This window comes from Phascolarctos cinereus, unplaced genomic scaffold (genome assembly GCF_003287225.1).
Source record: "Phascolarctos cinereus isolate Bilbo 61053 unplaced genomic scaffold, phaCin_HiC Scaffold_726;HRSCAF=1367, whole genome shotgun sequence".
NCBI lineage: Eukaryota > Metazoa > Chordata > Mammalia > Diprotodontia > Phascolarctidae > Phascolarctos > Phascolarctos cinereus.
In genome coordinates this window covers 28,402,033-28,422,540 of record NW_027556098.1, presented here as the reverse complement: position 1 = coordinate 28,422,540, position 20,508 = coordinate 28,402,033, and the positions used below count along the sequence as shown (strand labels likewise).

Sequence of the window (20,508 nt, the reverse complement as noted above, 5' to 3'; positions counted from 1 at the left end):
TCTCCTTCCCCTTCCTCCCTTAAACACGCCGAGCCCCGCCTTCTCTAGCCCAGTCCCGAGGAGTCCAGCATTGGCGCCGCCCAGCTCCGCCCAGTCGGGTCCGGGTCACTCCAAAAGCCGCTCAACACCCAGTCTCTTAGACCCCTCTCCTCTCTTCTCCTCCCGGCCCTCAGCTGTGGATCTCCAGTTTTCCCAGCTTTTCGTTCCTGTTCCTTCCCCCTCCTATACCCCAGGACACGCCGCCCATTCGACCACGTCCAGGGAGCAAAGCTCAGGTCCGGACAATTCCCCGCCCTCCCTAGTGCGCGCACACACATGCACACACAGAGACGCATACACTCACACACATCCGCCCCCTCCTTTTCCCTACTCCCCAGCACGCCCCCACGATCTGGTGAAGGAGGATGGAAGGAGCTGGCTATTGTTCCCCCGCCCCGGGTTTGCAAGGCTGGTAGAGAAGGGAGTTTCCTGCCTTCACAAAATGGAGCCTGGGCCCTTTTATTTGGGAGCCAGCACGAAAAGCCCTAGTCAACTACGAAGGAAGTTGCCTGGAAAACTAGCCTTCCTCGGGACAAGAGAAGGTATCCCTGTTCTACAGCGTGGGGAGAACGTGAGCTGCTTGCTTTGCAGAAAAGCCTGGAAGGGTTTGCAAACTTTTGAAAAGAAAATATTCCAAGGAACTCTGGTGTATTGGGGAAACTAAAGAGTAAGTTCATAACCTATGGTTGATAAGTTTTCCTTAAGTTTCGAATCACTAACGAACACCCTCTCTAAAAACTGATGTACCGTCCCTTTGGGGGTCTCCAGCTCAGGGTCGGCAAGAAGAGGATTCAATTCAACAAACGTTAATACCCACCCTGGGCACAGCACCACGTTTGGTGCCAGGGATTCAAAGATAAGTGTGGCAAGGTGATGAAATACCCGTTTTACAAGCTTGACTTAGTTGACGAATGCACAGGAATGAGAAACTACATCAGAACAATTTCTGTGTTTATTTAAATAATCTGAAATGCACTTACATTTTCATACTTGTCAAGCCTCCCTTAAGAAAAAAAAAAAACAAACACAAATAAAATCACCACCGGAATCTGACTGATGGGGCAGTTCAAAGAGTACCCGGGAAATTGTATTTTACTTTCTCTAGTTTATCAAGCGCCAAGGTGACTACACTATTGTCCTATACACAGATGGACCCCAGTGAGAGCAAGATCACTATCACTCTTGTTTGTATGTAGCACCTTACAACAATCTCACCTGCCCCTTTCAACAAGATTCCAAAGGAATGCACAGCAATCTGCTAATGTATATATATGTATATATCCCTAAAAATTATATGCTGAAAACTACAGCGTCTAAACTTATCGTTAGACTGGAAAGAAGTTGGTCAGTGTCCTGACTAGACCCTGTGTAATTTAGACTAATAGATCTAAGCTTTTTGGAGCATCAGTTTTCTCATCTGTAAAATGTAAACAAGTATGACGATAATACTTGCACTGCCAACTTTCACAAAGGTTTTTGAGATAGTACGTTTAAAGGAGTTGTAAGTAATTGAGTGCTATTCCAACCTAAGGTATTACTATTAAATAACAGTTTTCCCAACACACCCCAGATACGAGGAGGTTGAGAGTTCCTTCAGCTGCTCTCTAGTTTCTCTGCATTGTGTAAATGAGGAGACTCCAGGGACAGTGATTTCTCCAAAGTTACCAATGATCTCTTAATTACCAAATTTTATGATCCTTTTCAGTCTTAGTGCTTCTAGACTTATTTGCTATCTTTTACACTATTTACCACCCCTTCCTCCCAAATACTCTTTACTCTGGGTTTTTGTCATGCAATACTCTCCTCATTCTCCTGTCTGACTTCTGTCTCCAAAGTCTCTATATCCTGTCCTAGTCTTGCCCTTGACATTTAACATTGCATGACCACTTGTCAGTTGGACATTTCAGTGGATGTCCCAGAGACATTTCAAACTCAAAATGTCCAAAACAGAACTCATTGTATTTCTTTCCTAATCTTATTCCTCTTCCAAACTTCCCTATGTTAAAGGTACCCCATTTCTTCTACTCTCCCAGGATTATAACCTCAGTATTATGCCTCCCTCTCCCTCATTCCACATATGCAATCACTTACCAAATCTTGGAGTTTCTATCTCCACAATGGCTCTCCCATACACCTTCACTTTACTCACATAGCTACCAACTTCAGGCTCTTATCATTTCTCAACTAGATTATTTCAAGCCTAATTGGTCTTCCCGAGTCACCTCTCAGTCTCTCTTCCATACTGCTGCCAAAGTCATGTTTTTAAATAATTTTTTAATTTTTTTTTCATATGCTTTTGAGTTGAAAAATTTTTCTCCCTTTTCCTCCACCCCCACCCTCTCCAAGACAGCGCACAATCCGATATAGGCTTCACATTTACATACCCATTAAACATATTTTCACATTAGTGAAGTTGTAAGTAAAAATTAAAACCAATAGGAGGAACCATCAGAAAGATGAAACAAAACTCAACAGAAGATAAAAATAAGTGAGAGCGATTCAACTTCCATAGTTCTTTCTTTGGATGTGGACAGCATTTTCCATCCCGAGGCCTCTGGAGAGGTCTTAGATCCTCATAATGCTGAGAAGGGTTCAGTTTAACAATATTAGTCATAGCATAACGTGGCTGTTATTGTGTACAAAGTCCTCTTGGTTCTGCTCACTTCACTCAGCATCAGACCACATAAGTCTTTCCAGGTTTTTCTGAAGTCAGCCTGTTCATCATTTCTTATAGCACAATAGTATTCCATTACATTCATATACCACAACTTGCTCAGCCATTCCCCAATAGATGGGCATCCTCTCAATTTCCAATTCTTTGCCACCACAAAAAGAACCAAAGTCATTTTTTTTAAAGGCACAGATTGTACCATTCCCTCTACTCCATAAACTCCAGTGACTTTCTCTTGCTCCTAAAATCAGATCTAAATATCTCAGTCTAGATTTCACAATCTGTCCTCAACCTAATTTCCAGCCTCATTGTACATTAATCTCCCTCCCCACACTGGGCAATCCAGCCACACTGTTCTCTTTATTCTTCACAGGAGACACTCCTATCCCCTTTGCCTTTGCATAGGCCGTGCCCCCATGATGGAATGCACTCTCTCCTCACTTCTACCTCAGAATCTTTCTCTTTAAAAAGACAACTCAAAGATTACCTTTTTTTAACCTAAATTTTTTTCATTAAATTTTTTCAATTAACAAAAATTAATTTTCTCTGCCTCCATCCCCTACCATGGTTGAAAAAAAAATCTTTCTAACCAATATGCATAATCAAACATTTCCCCATTGGCCATGTCCAAAAATTATATCTCATTCTGATCTCTCAGTCCTTCATGTCTCTCTCAGGAGATGTGTAGCATGCTTTATCATTAGCCCTGTAGAATTATGGTTGGTCATTGAACTCATCAGAATCCTTACGTCTTTCAGTTATTTGTTTTTATGGTGGCGTTGTTTCGTATAAATTGTTCTCCTGGTTGTGCTCACTCCATTGTTAGTTCATTCAGGTTTTCCCATGGTTCACTGAAACCATCCCTTTCATTATTTCTTATGGTATAATATTATTCCATATTATTTGTACACCATAACTTGTTCAGCTATTCCCCACTTAGTTTCCAATGTTGGGGCTATGATGAAAAGAGCTGCTATAAATATTTTTATATATCTGGGTCCTTTTTATCTTTCTTTGATCTCTTGAGGGCACAGGTCTGTTAGTGATATTGCTGGGTTAAAGGCTATGTACAATTTAATGACTTTTGGGGCACAATTCTAAATTCGAATACCACATTCAATGTGATTCTACTGCTAGTGCCCTCCCTATTAGACTACCTTGTATTTGTTCTCTTTATATTTACTCTGTATTTATATATTGTCCTGTTATTACACATACACACACACACACACAAATGTAAATTCCTTGAGAGTAGGGATTCATTGATGGTATTTGTGTCCCCAGCACTGACACATGTCATCTGAATGGAACCGGCCTTTAACCTGTGGGTGACTGGAACTGAACAGAGCAGGCTAGACACAGGAAAGTCAGGAATCAATTTTAATTTCAAAGTGAGAGAAACAGCTTTGAAGCATAAGGAGTGAATAAGACATATGTGCTAGGGCCCTGCCCCTAGTTGGGGGGACTTGAGGCTGTGTAGAAAGATCTCAGTACTTATACCTGTGGTTACACAGTGAGCTGTAGGCCCGACAATGATGGGGAACGGCAACAATGCCTAGCAGGACTTCATGACCAGAATATGGGTACTTGTCCGAGCTTGTCTGGTGCTTGTCCAAGCTCAGAGAACACCTGGTGCAGGCTGGTCAAAGCAATATAATAATTATGTGATTTTTGCCAAAGGGTGAGATCATCCAGAGGGTGAGAGCAAAGGGTTGTTGTTATGTGAAGCTCAGAGCACAGCTTCTTTGCTGGGCCTTAGCTTTAGAAAACAGGGTGTGTATTAATATGTTGACATTTCTCCCTTTTGGCCAAAGGGAAGGAGTGTGAAAGAACCCCTTGCCTTCTGGACAATAAAGGGAGAGGCAGGTATAAGCCAAGATGCCTCGAGGGGCCAACTGGGCCAGGACAAGCATTTTTATCCCAGTCGGTTAGTTACTTGAGGCGACCTATTGGGGTAGTGTGTTCCAGGTGTCCTTGCTAGCTTGCAATTGTTTGCTTGCAAGCAGAAAAGAGAGGGGGGCCCAAAAATGTAGAGGGACAAAATGCCAACACACACTTAAATCAAGGCTTTGGTGGTTGGGCACATAACAAAAGGGAAAAAGAGAAAAAACTAAGACAGTATACTCAGCCCTCTTCTGGAATCGTGAATCAGCTGTTTCATCTCATATTGTCTGTTTCTGAGTCCATACTACATGAATCTTGAAGTCTCTGGAGGGTTCTGCTGTCCACTCAAGAGCAGGGGTTTTTCTTCAGATGATGCAGGAGACCCACATCCACAAGTTTGGTGGCTGTGAGAGTAGTCAGAAGGACCTGGTAGGGGCCCTTAGAGAAAATTCCTTGCACAATCTTTCAGTCTGAGTTTCTGGTCAGCATAACATAGGTCCTTAGTTAAGAGACTCTATATAATATATAGAGTTGATCCAGTTTCCCAGCCACACAGGGCTAAGTTCAAACAATGCAATAAAGTTTTTCCTCACAGTTCCCATAGTTGCATAATTACATTGTCAGATACAAATCAAACTACTTAGAGGTTTCACAATGAGAAGGGAGATTTACATGTCACCAAGGTAACTAAAAAACTTAAACATAACTAAAATAAAATCTCCTCATATTCTAGTGACCATTCTAAATATCCATTTAACTAGCACATTTTGAGACCCAGATGTCTCATGTAGTTAGTTATCTGGTCCCTAGATGTCTTTCCTTGGACATTTTATCAGGATAGCTCTAAAGGAGCCTCTGCTTCTCTGCTTGCAAATCTAGAGGTTCCTAGATAATTCTGAAACTAAAGAGAATTTCAATTCATATACCATTTGTTGTTTCTATCCTTACCTAAATCCTGTACCTGATATAAGAGCCTTTTAAAAATTTATGAGGGTCCAACTGCAAAATGAACTCTTCTGCCTTTCAAAATTATCAGACAGATACTTTAATAATGAAAAAATCGGGGGCAGCTAGCTGGCACAGTGGATAGAGCACAGGCCCTGAAGTCAGGAGGACCTGAGTTCAAATCCCACCTCAGACCAAACACTTGACATTACTAACTGTGTGACCCTGGGCAAGTCACTTAACCCCAATTGCCAAAAAAAAAATTCATTTGACTTTCTTCATCATTATCCATATAACTTATGTGTAAAATCCAATTTTGAGAACTTATTACCAAAATATGGTCAAAGCCTGAATTTCCGTGATAAATTTTGGAAGCCAATCATACATATCTGTATGTAGTTCTTAGAGAAAACAGTCTAATTCAGTCTAATCTCATTTAATTAGAAATTAATTAGAAAACTTTTTATATTACATCTTTGTCTTATTACTTTATTTAATCATTTCTCCCTTAGGAGGTTATCATCCCTATATTATAATTTGACCAAAATATAGTTTAAAATTATAAGATGTTCATACTTGCATTATATTATAGTAACTCAGAGATGTTTCAGTATCAACCTACTATTTAATAGAGTTAGTATTGTACTTACAAAAATTAAAAATTTTTTAAACATTTTTATGTAAAGAATTTGCCCTCCAAATTCTATCCCTCCATCTCTCTTTCCCTCCCCCCTCCCTGAGATGATAAACAATCAAATATAGGGTATACATTTGCAGTTATGTAAAACACTTCCATATTAGTCATTTTGTGCAAGAAGATTTGAATAAAAGGAAAAAAATGAAAGAAAGAAACTGAAAAATAGCATGCTTTAGTTCAATCAATGTCAGTTCTTTCTCTGGAGGTGGACAGTATGCTTCATCATTAATTCTTTGGGATTATCTTGGATCATTGTATTGCTGAGAATAGCTTAGTCATTCAAGATTCTTCATCAGACAATATAGCTATTACTGTGTACAATATTCTTCTGGTTCTGTTCACTTCACTATGCATCAGTTCATGTAAGTCCAGGTTTTCTGAAATCATCCTGTTTGTCATTTCTTAGAGCACAACAATATTCCGTTACAATCATATACAACAGTTGGTTTAGCCATTCCTTAACTGATGGGCATCCCTTTGATTTCCAATTCTTAGGCACCACAAAAAGAGCTTCTTTAAACATTATTGTACAAATAGATCCTTTCCCCTTTTTTTTGGGCATACAGTATTGCTGACTCAGAGGGTATGCACCATTTTATAGCCCTTTGGGTATAGTTCCAAATTTCTCTCCAGAATAGTTGGATCAGTTTACAACTCTACCAACAGTGCATTAGTGTCCCAGTTTTCCCACATCCCCTCCAACATCCAACATTTTCCTTTTCTGCCATATTATCTACTCTGATAGGTGTAAGGCAGTACATCAGAGTTGTTTTAATTTGCATTTCTCTAATCAATAGTGTTTTAGAGCATTTTTCTCACATCTATAGATAGCTTCGATTTCTTTGGCTGAAAGTTGCCTCTTCATATCCTTTGACTGTTTATCAATTGGAGAAGGACTTGTATTTTTATAAATTTGATTCAGTTCTCTACATATTTGAGAAATGAGGCCTTTATCAGAGATACTTGTTGCAAAAATTTTTCTCCATTTTTCTGCATTCCTTATAATTTTGTTTGCATTGGTTTTGTTTATGCAAAAACTTTAATTTTATATAATCAAAATTATCCATTTTACATTTTGTAACGTTCTCTATATCTTCTTTAGTTTTAAGTTCTTCCCTTATCCATAAATCTGACACTCTGAGATTATTTCCAAACTAGCTGCCTTCCTTCATTGCCCTAGAACAATGAAGCTATTAATCTTGCCATTTACTTTCAAAACTTTTATAAAATCTAATTCTTATTTTTCCTTAAAACAAATTCTACAGAGTGGTACCCCAAAAACTGCTAAGATATCTTAGAAGGGAGTGAGTTCCTGGAATTATCCCAAAGTCCCAGGAGTTCTCCCCTGCAATCTTAAAATGATTAATCTTCAAACTCTTTAATCTTCTAAGATGTTTTTAGTAGTTCCAAACTTTTATTATCTAACTTTATTTCTGCAATTCCAACATAGCCAAAGTTAAAATGATAGAAAAAAGTGTCTTGCATATTTTTTTCTTTTAACCTAATCTCCCACGGAAAGCTCAAAGCGGAAGTTAGTCCTGCTTACTGGGACAGTTGCTTCAATTATGAAAGTTCATCAGTCTTTCCCAGTGTTATAAACTCTCTGGCTACAGCCCTTAGAAGTTCTGGCTGACTGAGTTTTAAGTCTTTCAAGGTAACAGAATCTAGCTTACAACACAGATATTTTATTTACTTATTTTTGTTTTTGTTTTTGTTTTTGCTAGGCAGTGGGGTTAAGTGACTTGCCCAGGGTCATACAACTAGTAAGTGTTATGTGTCTGAGGCTGGATTTGAACTCAGGTCCTCCTGAATCCAGGGCCGGTGCTCCATCCACTGCGCCATCTAGCTGCCCCCAACACAGACATTTTACAAAGACATAAACACAGACAAAATGACAAGACAGATACAAACAGACACACAGTTTTAACAAAGCACACAGTTACAATCCATAGAGGCACAATGTTTACTGAGGCATGTAGTTTCCACTTTACAGAGGCATGCCGTTTAAAAAAAAAAACCCAGTAGAGGCCCGCAGAAGGACAAGTGGAATGTGGTTACAATTTTATAGAGGTATGCAGTAAAAAAAAAAAAAACAGCAGAGACACACAGAGAGGCCTAACAGAGGTGTGCCATTTAAAAAAGGATATCCTTACCCAAGTGATCCAAGATGAACTGGGTCACCAGTTGAGGCCCTGGAGTTTTCCTCACAAAGAATGGTGAGCTTGACTAAGGTAGGAGCTCAGAGGATCGGAACAGGGATAAAGGCAGGGACTCACAACACAGTGGGGGGAGGGCTGGGGGAGGATTGGACTCTGAAAAAATAAATCTCCAGCGGTGCCTAGTCTGTTCCCACTGGTACCAGAAAGTCCAATGGCTTGGTTCCGTGTCTAATCCCATTGCTTACACCAATTAATATCAATGTCAGTGTGGCCAAATCTCAGTACTTACAGCTGTGGCTACACAGTGAGCTGTAGCCCTGACAATGATGGGGAACAGCAACAATGACACAAGTTTAATCCATAGCAGGACTTCATGACCAGAACATGGGCACTTATCTAAACTTGTCTGGTGCTTATCATTACTGTTATGTGAAGCCCAGAGCACAGCTTGCATGCTGGACCTTAGCTCTGGAAAACAAAGTGTCTCCTAATATCTTGACACTGTTCAGTCATCTCTCAGTCATGTCTCACTTTTCATGACCCCATTTGGGGTTTTCTTGACAGATAGTGGACTGGTTTGCCATTTCCTTTTCCAGCTCATTTTACAGATGAGAAAACTGAGACAAACAGGGTAAAAAGTGACTTGCCCAGGGTCACACAGTTAGTGTCTAAGAACACTTAGTAGGGATTCATTCATTGTATTTGTGTCCCCAGAGCTGGCACCGTATAGGTGCTTAGCAAATGCTTGTTGATTAATTGAAAGGCACTGAGCTGTATATATACTTTCTAGATGCTCTGATTTGGTCAAAGAATTGCAATTGGAGATGCAGCACTGGAGTTCCAAGGAGACAAAAGAGCTAGATACATCTATCCCATGGGAGCTGGGGAGATTACCCAAGAAGAGAAGTTGAGAAAACATGGCTTAGAGATGAGGCTTGGGGAACATACATTTAGAGGGTGAGAGGAAAACAATGAATAAGTGAAGGAGACTGAGAAGCAGTTAGAGAGGTAGGAAAAGAACCAGGAAAGAGCAGTGCCATGGAAACCAAGGGTTGTAGAATGAGAGTGGGGTTAACAGTTATAAAAAGGTCAGGGAGGAGGAGACAAGTTGGTCTTCCAAATTTTAACTACTTTACTGGAAATTCATGAGATAGGAGTAGTGAAATAACTCTGGAAATAGATGTTTGTGTTAATGTGAAGATCTTCAGATACCAAGCTAATGAGCTCACACTTATCTTGTAGACAATGGGGAGCCATTGAATGTGTTTGGCAGGGAAGTGACATGATGAAAATGAAAATCTCTCTAGGCCAGGCCTGAACAACCTGAAGCCCACCAAAGGATTTCCTCTACATACAAAGGATGTTTTCATCTACATTTTTTCACAGGCCATCCAAAATCCTTCAGCTTACCATAAGCGGCCCAAGGGCTATAAGTGGTCTGCTGGCTGCAGGTTGTTCTGGCCTGCTCTAGGCCTTAGTTACCTCATCAGTAAAAGAGGGGATCAGTCCCTAAGGTTCCTTTCACTTCTAAATCCATGGTCAAATGGAAAAATAATTTGACAACTCAAATGGACTAGATACGGAGGTGGAAAGAGCTTTGAGGCAAAAAAAAAATGGCTTCAGAATTGATTTCTTCATGACCAGGACCTTCATGAAGCTTTCCCCGACTTCTCCCTCCAGCATTCTCATAGAATTTTTTTGTACTTATCTCTTATATTCTATTTCTGCATTCTGTTTATTTGTGTATAAGTTTCATCTCCCCAACTTAATAGTAGAGATAGCCTGATGCATCTCTGTCTGTCTCTTTGGCTTTTATTGCAGTGCTGCAACTAATAATAGACGGATGGACGAATGAATGAAAAAGTATTTATTAAGCATTTACTACGAGCTAAGTGCTGGGATACAAATACGAAAGCAAGAACTCAAGGGGCTCCTCCCTTCAGGGAGCTTATTTATTTGGTGGAAAACATGTATTTATTAACTTTCAAACTTCCTTCAGACAAGGCCATAAAAATTCTCTATTTTCATCATACATGGGTCTAACTTCTTTCTACATAGTTACAATGGCATATATATTTATAATTTAAGCCTATATTTTTAATAGGAAGAAAGAGCAGGCAAGTTTGTATGTGTTTGTAGCTGTGGGGCTAATGAAAAGGCCCAGAGGTCCTTCAGTCTCAGAAGCTAGGTGGATAACAAGGTCTGGTTTTCCGGAGGGTACAGTGGCAGAGGAAATAGAAAAGCCTGGATTTCTGGGTAAATACTTGCTTCTTTTTCTTTTTCTTTTCTTTTCTTTTTTTTTTTTGCAAGGCAGTCAGGGTTAAGTAACTTGTCCCGAGTCACACAGCTAGTGAGTGTTATGTATCAGAGGTCACATCTGAACTCAGGGCCTCCTGACTCCAGGGCCGGTGCTCCAGCCACTGCTCCACCTAGCTGCCCCTAAATACTTGTTTCTGGATAAATATTAATCATTATTTGTTGAGTTGAAATTTCTAGGATTTTGGGTTAACAAGATACATTGATATAGGTATACCGTAATCTGGATTTGGACGAGGTTTGTACTCTAGGAGCACAGGAAGAGTGAAGCATCAACAGTTACTCCAAGATGTAATGCCAGGTAAACCACTGACAGATTAATTGAGGAGAATGGTTGGTTTGGGGGAAAAGATGCGTTTGGACTTCAGACTTGTTGATTATGAGGCAATAAGAAGAAACCTTAGTAATCATTTAGTCTAACCTCACTATTTGGCAAGAAAGGAAACCAAAGCCCAGAAGACTTAATTAAGTGATTTGCCCCGGGTCTCACAAGTTAGTATTCCCTTTATAAGTTAGAATTCCCCTTTATAGTATACCACAGCTACCACTGAAAAAGCAGAAAATTTGGAAGACATATGGAAATACAGAGCTGGAGCTTAGGAGAGGGATATCAGGGTTAGAGATATGTATTTGGAGATCATTCTTATAGAGCTGAAGTTGTGGAAATGTATAAGATCTCAGAGAAAGTGTAGAGAAGAAAGTAAGAACCAAAGACTTCCCACTGGGAGATTTGGTGTCTGGCCACACTAAAAGAGCTCCTACAACAAATCTCCACTTCTCGTGGAGCCCCAAGCCTAGATTTGTTCTGTTAAAAGAAAGAGGCAAGCATAATGATTCTAAATACCCACAGAGTTTCAGGAGCCTGTGATTTGTACTTTGGGATTAAGGCTTCTTCGATGCAAAACTACTGAAGATTAGGAATTGCTGTGACACTTTGAGAGGTTGCCTGTGTCAGACAGGAAGTATGTGGCCCAGGCAGAACTTGAGTCCAGGTATTCCTGACTCAAAGGCTATCTATCTACTCCCTACCCCCTTGCTGCTTTGCTGCAACAAAATTCATCTCTGTTTCTTCTAGAATACAATATACAGCACCTTCTGAGCAAGGAAGAGATAAGAGGGAAGAAAGGGAGCTCTCTCATAGATCTCTGCCAAAGCAATTTTAACTGTATCTCAAGCTAATAAAACCCTATACATCTATCTAGAGCTGATAGATAGATAGATAGATAGATAGATAGATAGATAGATAGATAGATAGATAGATACAGATATAATATTTATATAATTTGTATATTTGTATAATATATCTGTATGTATATTTGTATGTGGTAGAACTAGCATGATATAAGGAAAAGGAATTATTTATCTTCCCCAGTGGACAGGCCACAAATAAATGGTTCTGGGAAGAATGAGCACCGGACTGCCAGTCAGTAGATCTAAATTCTAGTCTTGGCTCTGTCATTTACTTGCAGTATAAAATAGATGTTTGGTAGATTGAATACTATATGAAGTAGAATGTACTTTATGACTATTAATTGTAAATATAAACAAATGAATCAACAGGTAACTTATTAGGGGCATATTCTGAACACTGTGCTAAGGACTGCAAATTCAAAGAAAGATTTACCTTCCATGTTGCAATTTCCCCATCAAGGTTTCAATATATTTTGGGTCGGCATCAGATATTAAATGGGAATTTGGGGGGAGTTTTGCGTGACATGCAAAGGCCAGCAGAGAACACAGAAACTAAGTTTAGAAACTTTTGCATAAAATATATGTATAACATTGTATAACATCAACATATTTTATCTTTTAATACCATAATAATTCAGAGTTCTTCTCTGGTACAAATGTGGATTTTCCAGATAGAGGCGGTGCCGTGCCCCTAAATCCTGCAATGTGGAAGGGATAACTGGAGTCTCTACTTTCAAGAAGCTTACATTCTAAGGGGAGATACAACATATACATATGTACAAAGTAGGCATGGTAACTTGAGAGAGGAATGCACCAGTAGCCATGGGAACTTTGAAAGGCCTCTGGACAAAAGATGGTACTTCAGTTATTCTTACATCCTTAATATTTAGAACCACTGAAGAAAATAAAGTTTGCTCAGAGGGAAGCTGGTTGGTGTGAAAATTCGGGAGTAAGCCAGAGAGCATCATAGTGCACTGTTTCTCTTCCCAATTGTTTTTATTTTTCTGTTTTATACAACAGTCAACATTCACTGATGGTTTAAAAATAAATCTCATCTACAAATCATTGAACCAAGAGGACTGTATCTAGTTTTATATTCACTTGTTTAAATTTGGTATTTATAAAAAACCTTAGCCTCTCGGTGGCACTGATGCATGCCTTTTCCTTTCAGAAGTCATTATTTACCACAATGCTATCAAATATTTGGCTTTTGGGGAAAAAAATGTCTACAAACCTTAGGGATAGGTCAGTATCCAAAATATTTCTTGACATAAATCTCAACAGATGAGCATTTTTTAATTTTCTAAATGATAGGCACCATCATTTACATTGCTGATAAGCTTTTTTTTCTTTTAAACTAAACTATGATTTCATCTGTATAGGGAAATTGTGGTGAGGCACTTTCTCTACCAAAGTAGGTCAGCATCTTCTTGGTAATTTATTGCTTCAGATAGCTGCATGGGGCACTGAGAGGTTATGTGATTTGCCCAGGTTACCACATCCTCCTATATGTGTAAGAGGAGAAACCTGAACCCAGTTCTTCCTTATGCACGCCTTTCTAGGGCCACATGACCTGGGTAAATAATGTGAGAAATACCATACTAAGTAAGTGCTAGATCAGCATTTCCCAAACTGTGCTCTTTCTTCATTGTAACAATAAGGAAATTCCAATGCTAGCAACATTTGTCCCTCTAAAATATTAAATATTATACTTATTATAATCAACAATCTGAGAATGTGGACAAAAAATTTAATTATAAAATCAGAGATTCTCAGAGTTGGAATATACTTTGAAGGCCATCGTGTCTAACCTATATATTTGATCACAAATTTCCTGCACAACCATACTCAATGGCTAGTCATTTAGCTTCTGCTTGAATACTTTTTAATTTCTTTAATTTAATAGTATTTTGTTTTTCAATTTACATGTAAAGACAATTTTCAAAATCCATTTTTTGAAAGATTTTGAGTTTGAAATTTTTCTTCCTCTCTCCCCCTCTTGCTTCCCAAGATAGCAAGCAATCTGATGTAGGTGATATATGTGCAATCATGTAAAACATATTTCCACATTAGGCATGTTGTGAAAGAAGAAAAAGAAAAAAAGAAAAAAACATGAAAAAAGTGAAAATAGTATGCTTCTATTTGCATTCAGACTCTAGTTCCTTCTTTGGATGTGGATAGCACTTTCTATCATGTCTTTTGGAATTGTCTAGGATCATTGCTGAGAAGAGCTAAGTCTATCATAGCTGATCATTGCACAATGTTGCTGTTACCATGTACAATGTTTTCCTGGTTCTGCTCAGTTCACTTTGTGTCAGTTCATATGAACCTTTCCAGGTTTTTCTGAAATCCACCTGCTCATCAATAGTATTGAATACTTCTAATAAGGGGGAAACCACTACCTCTGTTCTTAATTGTTAGGAAGTTTTTTCATATATCAAGCCTAAGCCTTAAGTTCTTACCCATCATTGCTAGTTATGCCCTCTACTAAATCTAATCCCTCTTCCACCATAGCCCTTCAGATACTTACACAGAGCTAACTGTCATGTCCCTGCTAGGTTCTCTGTTCTCCAGGCTAACCTGGCCCAATTTTCTTCAAACAATCCCTTTGAAAGCCGTTCACCATCTTGGCTGCTCTCCTCTGGATACTCTCTGGCTTATGGTGTTCTTCCAAAAACATGGTGTCCAAAATTAAACACAGTACTCTAGATGTGGCCTGACTAGGGCAAAGAACAGCAGGATTTCTTAGGATTTAGAACTGGAAGAGGTTCTTAGAGGCCATCTAATCAAAACTCCTTATTTTACAGATCAGGAAATTAAAGCCCAGAGAGGTTAATAAACTTGCCCAAGGACACAGAGGTTACTCAGGTCCTCTGGAACTGTTTGCAGTGCACCACACTGCTTTTTGGTGCAGGCTATGCCCACGTTAGTTTGTTGATTCCGTGTGAGCTTGTGGTCCACCAATTCCTCCCCACCACACACACACACACACACACACACCACACACACACACACACACACACACTTTTATTTAACAGATAAATTGTTTAGCAATACTTAACTCATCTTGAACTCATGAGGTTGATTTTATTGTACTTTAGTGCAAGAATTTATATTTGTTCCTTTCATTTTAGATTCAGCCCAGCACTTTAGCCTACTGAGATCACAGCAGTGTGACCCTGGGTGAGTCACTTAACCTCTTGTCTGCCTATTTCCTCATCTATAAAATGGGGGTAATAGCATCTATGACCTAGAGTTGTTGTGAGGATAAAATAAGAAATCTGTAAAGCAAACTTTAAAGCATTATAAAAATAATAGCTATTATTATTTTAATCCTGTCATCCCATGTGTTATTCATCTCAGTCATCTGAAAATGTCATAAACATCTACTGTGCTATAAAATTTCCTGCTTTTCTCAACCACCTTTCCTTCTCTTTCACCCCTGTTTATCAAATGCACATTGCATAAATCCAGAGCAGCATTTATGGACTTGTAAGTTCCAAGTGTTCTGTGCCCAAATCAATTTTAGAAAATACTGTGCTAAAAATACAGCCCAATTGATGGGCATCTCCTCAATTTCCAATTCTTTGTCACCACAGAAAGAGCTGTTAGAAATATTTTTGTACATGTGGGTCCTTTTCCCTTTTTGATGATCTCTTTGGGATACAGCTCTAGAAGTGCTATTGCTGGGTCAAAGGGTATGCACATTTTTATAGCCCTTTGGGCATAGTTCCAAATTGCTCTCCAAAATGGTTGGATCAGTTCACAACTCCATCAACAATGTATTAGTGTTCCAATTTTCCCACATCTTCTCCAACATTTATCATTTTCCTGTTTTGTCATGTTGGCCAATCTGATAGGTATGACGTGGTACCTCAGAGTTGTTTTGATTTGCATTTCTCTAATCAATAGTGATTTAGAGCATTTTTTCATGACTATAGCTAGCTTTAATTTCATCTGAAAACTGCCTGTTCATATCCTTTGACCATTTATCAATTGGGGAATGACTTGTACTCTTATAAATTTGACTTGGTTCTCTATATATTTTAGAAATGAGGCCCTTATCAGAGACACTAGTTGTAAAAATTCTTTCCCAATTTTCTGTTTCCCTTCTAATCTTGGTTGCATTGGCTTTGTTTGTGCAAAAAGTTTTCAATTTAATGTAATCAATTATCCATTTTGCATTTCATAATGTTCTCTATCTCATTTGGTCATAAATTCTTCTGTTCTCTATAAATCTGACAAGGTGCTTATAGTGTCAGCCTTTACATCTAAATCGTGAACCCATTTTGATTTTATTTTGGTATATGGTGTAAGATTTTGGTCTATGTCTAGTTTCTGTCATACTCTTCTAGTTTTCCCAGCAGTTTTTGTCAAATGGTGAGTTCTTATCCCAGAAGCTGGGGTCTTTGGGTTTCTCAAACAGTAGATTATTATAGTCATTGACTACTATGTCTTGCATACCTAACCTATCCCACTGATCCACCACTCTATTTCTTAGTTAGTAGTTTTGATGACTGCTGCTTTATAATACAATTTAAGATCTGGAATAGCTAGGCCACCTTCCCTAGCATTTCTTTTCATTAGTTCCCTTGATATTCTGGACCTTTTGTTCTTCGAAATGAACTTTGTTATTGTTTTTTTCTAGCTCTATAAATTACTTTTTTTTGGTAGTTTGATTGGTATGGCACTGAATAAGTAAATTAACTTAGGTAGAATTGTCATTTTTATTGTATTAGCTCGGCCTACTCATGAGCAACTGATGTTTTTCCAAGATCTGACTTTATTTGTGTAAAAAGTGTTTTGTAATTGTGTTTCTGGGTTTGTTTCAGCAGGTAGACTCCTATTTTATAATGTCTACATTAACTTTAAATGGAATTTCTCTTTGTATCTCTTGCTGTTGGGCTTTGTTGGTAATATATAGAAATGCCAATGATTTATATCAGTTTATTTTATAACCTGCACCTTTGCTAAATCAACAAACAATTATTAAACCTCTACTTTTTTCAAGACACTGATCTAGTATCCGATGTTGACACTTTAGTAGTATACTTTCCTTCCTCTCAAGAAAACCAGAGGATAGCTAACAACTCTATGATTATGCTGAGTAAAGAACAAATTCTGAGAAAAAAATAACTGCAGCAAATGAGCATAAGCATGCAATATTCTAACATGAAGGAAATTTGTACATGACAGCAAAAGTTGATGAGCTCACATTAAGCTGATGGGCTCTAGTTGGGTATAATGCAGTTAAACCAGATGGCCAGGAGATATTAAATGGTTATAATCAGTGGAGGACTGAAAAGTTGCATTAGGAAATAAGAGTTTACAACATTGCTCTTGGTTTATCACAGGGATTGCATAATATTGTTCTTAAGTTAGATCTCTAAATCAATCTACTAATAGAAGATATAGATTTATTTCTAAATTTTATTTCTACAACTCTGACACTATAACTTTGAAAAACACATTTCTGAAAATACTATTTACTAGCTCAACTATTCAGTTTTCCATCTGTAAAAATTGGATTAGATTATTTATAGATAGGGCCCTCTCCCTACAAATGCAGCCAGTCTCCTAATATGTATGATAAAAAGCTATAATATGCAATAGTCACAAAGTATAGCATCTCTATTATACAACTCCAAAATGAGACCAAGATAGAGGTGATGTGGTACAGTGGAAAACACACAGATTGAGTTAGGATCTAGGTTCTAATGCCAATTTCATGTGACCTTGGACAAATCACTTCCTTTCTCAGCGCTTCCTTTTTCTCATTTGTGAAATGAGAGGGATGAGTTGGATGATCTCTAAGGTTCCCTTCCAACTCTAACATTCTATAACTCCAAGACATGTAAATTGTTGTTGTTTGTTCTTTGTTTTTGAAGAGGCCCAGTGACATAATGGGGGGGATGTCTTGACTTGTGGGTGAGTTAGATTTAATTAAGGCAGAGCTGCACTTATCATCAGCCTTACTCTTTCTTCCAGGGTCATCAAAGTCCAGTGGCAGGACAAAGTCAAGACAATTGGCAATGGCTCAGGATACAGTGGATGACCTGGGGCATCTTCAGTGTCTGACCAAGCTCTAAGTGCTTCACGGTACCTGCTTCAAACCAAGTTCATGGATGCTGGAACAAACTGTTCTCATCCACTCATTCTGCTGGGGGGAAGTCTTTACATGCTTGGGGTAGATATCTCCCTAATTCACCTATGGGTTGAGGCCTGTCAGTTACCCTCAACCTGGTTTAGCCCATCTGCCGATGGTTTTACCGTGGTGTGGCCACTGCACATGCTGCAGTTTTTTGAAGACTCAGGTGACAGTTGGATGAAGGTGGACGCTGACAGTGAATAAGTAGCCCTGAAAAGAGCTCGGCAAGCCCTCATGCCAGAGGTGCTAGTTCTTTTGGAATAACCATTTGTTTGAAGTTATGAGAAAAATGTTATAGGCTTACTAAAAATTAAAGCAGGAGTGAAAGTAACTGAATTTACCTATGAGGCTTGCCTATGACTTAATAGGGTGGCATGTTTTTAACATAATTGATTTATTTTGTAAAGTCTATGAAACATACAACCTGTGAACCAACACTATTGGTTATTCCCATCCTCCTTTACCTATAAAGACCCTATAAATTGTGCTGCAGGGATTTTTTCCATTTTTTTTGTTTTAAGAAATAACTACAAAACAAGATGGTAAAAAGATCAAGTCAAATATGAGCACGAGCCTACCATGAGGTTGACAAAGAAAATACAAACACATTGCATGGTAATCACATTTTATTTTGTCTGGTTAAAGCAAGTTGTTGATTAATAGCAAACAAAAGTAGATATGTTCTAGTGGCTTGGTACTACAGCATAATAAGCATTTTCTATTTGTAACATAGACAAGATGAAATTTTTTTTGGTCAGTGTCTTTACCTGTGATGGCTCTCATGTAAAAAAAATAGGATAAATGTAATTCAGAGAAGGTTAAAATGAATTCAAAGCAACCTTCAAGGAAACAAATGTCTCAGACTACATTAAAAATATCCTATATTGAATGTATAGCAGCAAAATGAGAATTTAAAGTGCCTTAAGTCTGTTTTAAAAATAAGCAATTAAAAATATGAAATATTTCACTTTATGGTCTAATTAGGATACTTTAGACAATATCATGAATCTATAGCTTACAAAAGGAAAAAATAAAATACTAGTACCCCATATTTAATATACATTATTTACATACTTTTATATGCACAATTCCATATAGTTTATAATAATCTCTGAAGGGAAATAATAGCAAAATATTTATCCTGTTATACAATAGATACCATTATTTCTTTAAAAAAAACACCTTAAAAGTACATAAATATAATGCAGAAAATAAAGCCTACAAGAGAAACTTTTTGAGGTATTCACTAGACTGCAAATGTCTTAACTCTGTTCCATGCCTGCCATGAGTGACAATGCCAGAGACTCCACTGTAGAATTAAAAAAAAAAAAAGAAATGTTTAGATCAGCCTTCAATAACTTTAACAGTAACCCTAGAAATAGAAGAGTTTTTATGTTTATCTGATATGTTTATAACAAACATTGTACCCAAGTAAAGAAGATAAGTTTTTCTATTAATAATCTGCGTTTATACATAGCTGCAATTTCAGTCTCAGTATTTAGAATCTGAGGACTTCCATTTCTTTTTGGAACTTTTAGGGCAATTGCCTCAGTAGCAGAGATGAGAAAATTGAAGCCAGAAATGTCAAGCAACTTTGCCCAACACAGAACTGCTAAACTGTAACCCTGGTCTCATGACCCTCTCCAAGGTCCACTGTTTTGTTTTTGTTTTTTGTTTTGAAATCACCATGCAGTAATCCAGCTATATCTTGTTGCACATACACTTAAAGATAAATTCTTGACATAAAGTTGCTATAATCATACTGGTATGTAATCTACTTGTATATCTTGCATACTTGTATACTATATATACTTGTAATCTACTATACTACACAGTAAGCACTCGACATAAAAAATGGCCCAATGAGAGATAAAACTAACACAAATCTGGCAATAACTGCTACTGTGACATCACACACATTAAGAGACTATATCTTCAATAGATTTCTGTAGCAAACAGAGTCAGCCTACCAAATTTTCTAAACAATGTGCGGCAAAAAGGTGACTATTTATATTCTGTTTCCACTCACTATGACTCATCAGGTAGCTTCTTCTCAAAACTGTTTATTTTGTATAACCCTCTTCTGAATCTATTAGGTTTGAATTTCATTGTACTGGCAGCCCTGAGAGTTAACTTAGTAAAATAAAAATAACTTTCAATATATTTTTAAAAGTAGTAGCAAAAACCTACCAATGGCATAGTAAATGTAAATGAAATCCATACCAGTTTCTGATTTATATTAAAATAAAAAATGAAGTAACTAAAGGCCAATGGTATGGCAAATTTTGTCATCTTCATTTATTAACTATGGGTACAAGGTGAAAGGTTAACATTCTTAGTTTTTTAATTTTAATATTTACTTTGTTATGTGACTAATGAGAAAATTCAATATAGAACTGCTAAGTGGTTTTACCACTGTTTGAAATGCTAAGGAATACCACCTACTGCTATTCAGTGA

The 20,508-nt window shown here is 37.9% G+C and overlaps 1 protein-coding gene and 1 long non-coding RNA gene across 4 annotated transcripts in view; one reads left to right on the top strand and one right to left on the bottom strand.

Annotated features, from left to right (window-relative positions):
* The first annotated feature begins 48 nt into the window (after nucleotides 1-48).
* On the top strand, nucleotides 49-20,315 carry LOC110212788 (uncharacterized). Its single transcript, XR_013482771.1, has 3 exons — nucleotides 49-706; nucleotides 15,037-15,085; nucleotides 17,891-20,315. It is a non-coding gene; the product is annotated as an uncharacterized LOC110212788 (long non-coding RNA).
* TUBGCP5 (tubulin gamma complex component 5) overlaps nucleotides 18,659-20,508 on the bottom strand; it is a 46,558-nt gene continuing 44,708 nt past the window's right edge. For all 3 annotated transcript variants that reach the window (XM_020992752.1, XM_078146311.1, XM_020992753.2), the window contains one exon: nucleotides 18,659-19,359. In XM_020992752.1, the coding sequence (XP_020848411.1) occupies nucleotides 19,269-19,359 (91 nt within the window). In that variant the 3' untranslated portion in view covers nucleotides 18,659-19,268. The remainder of the gene's footprint in view (nucleotides 19,360-20,508) is intronic.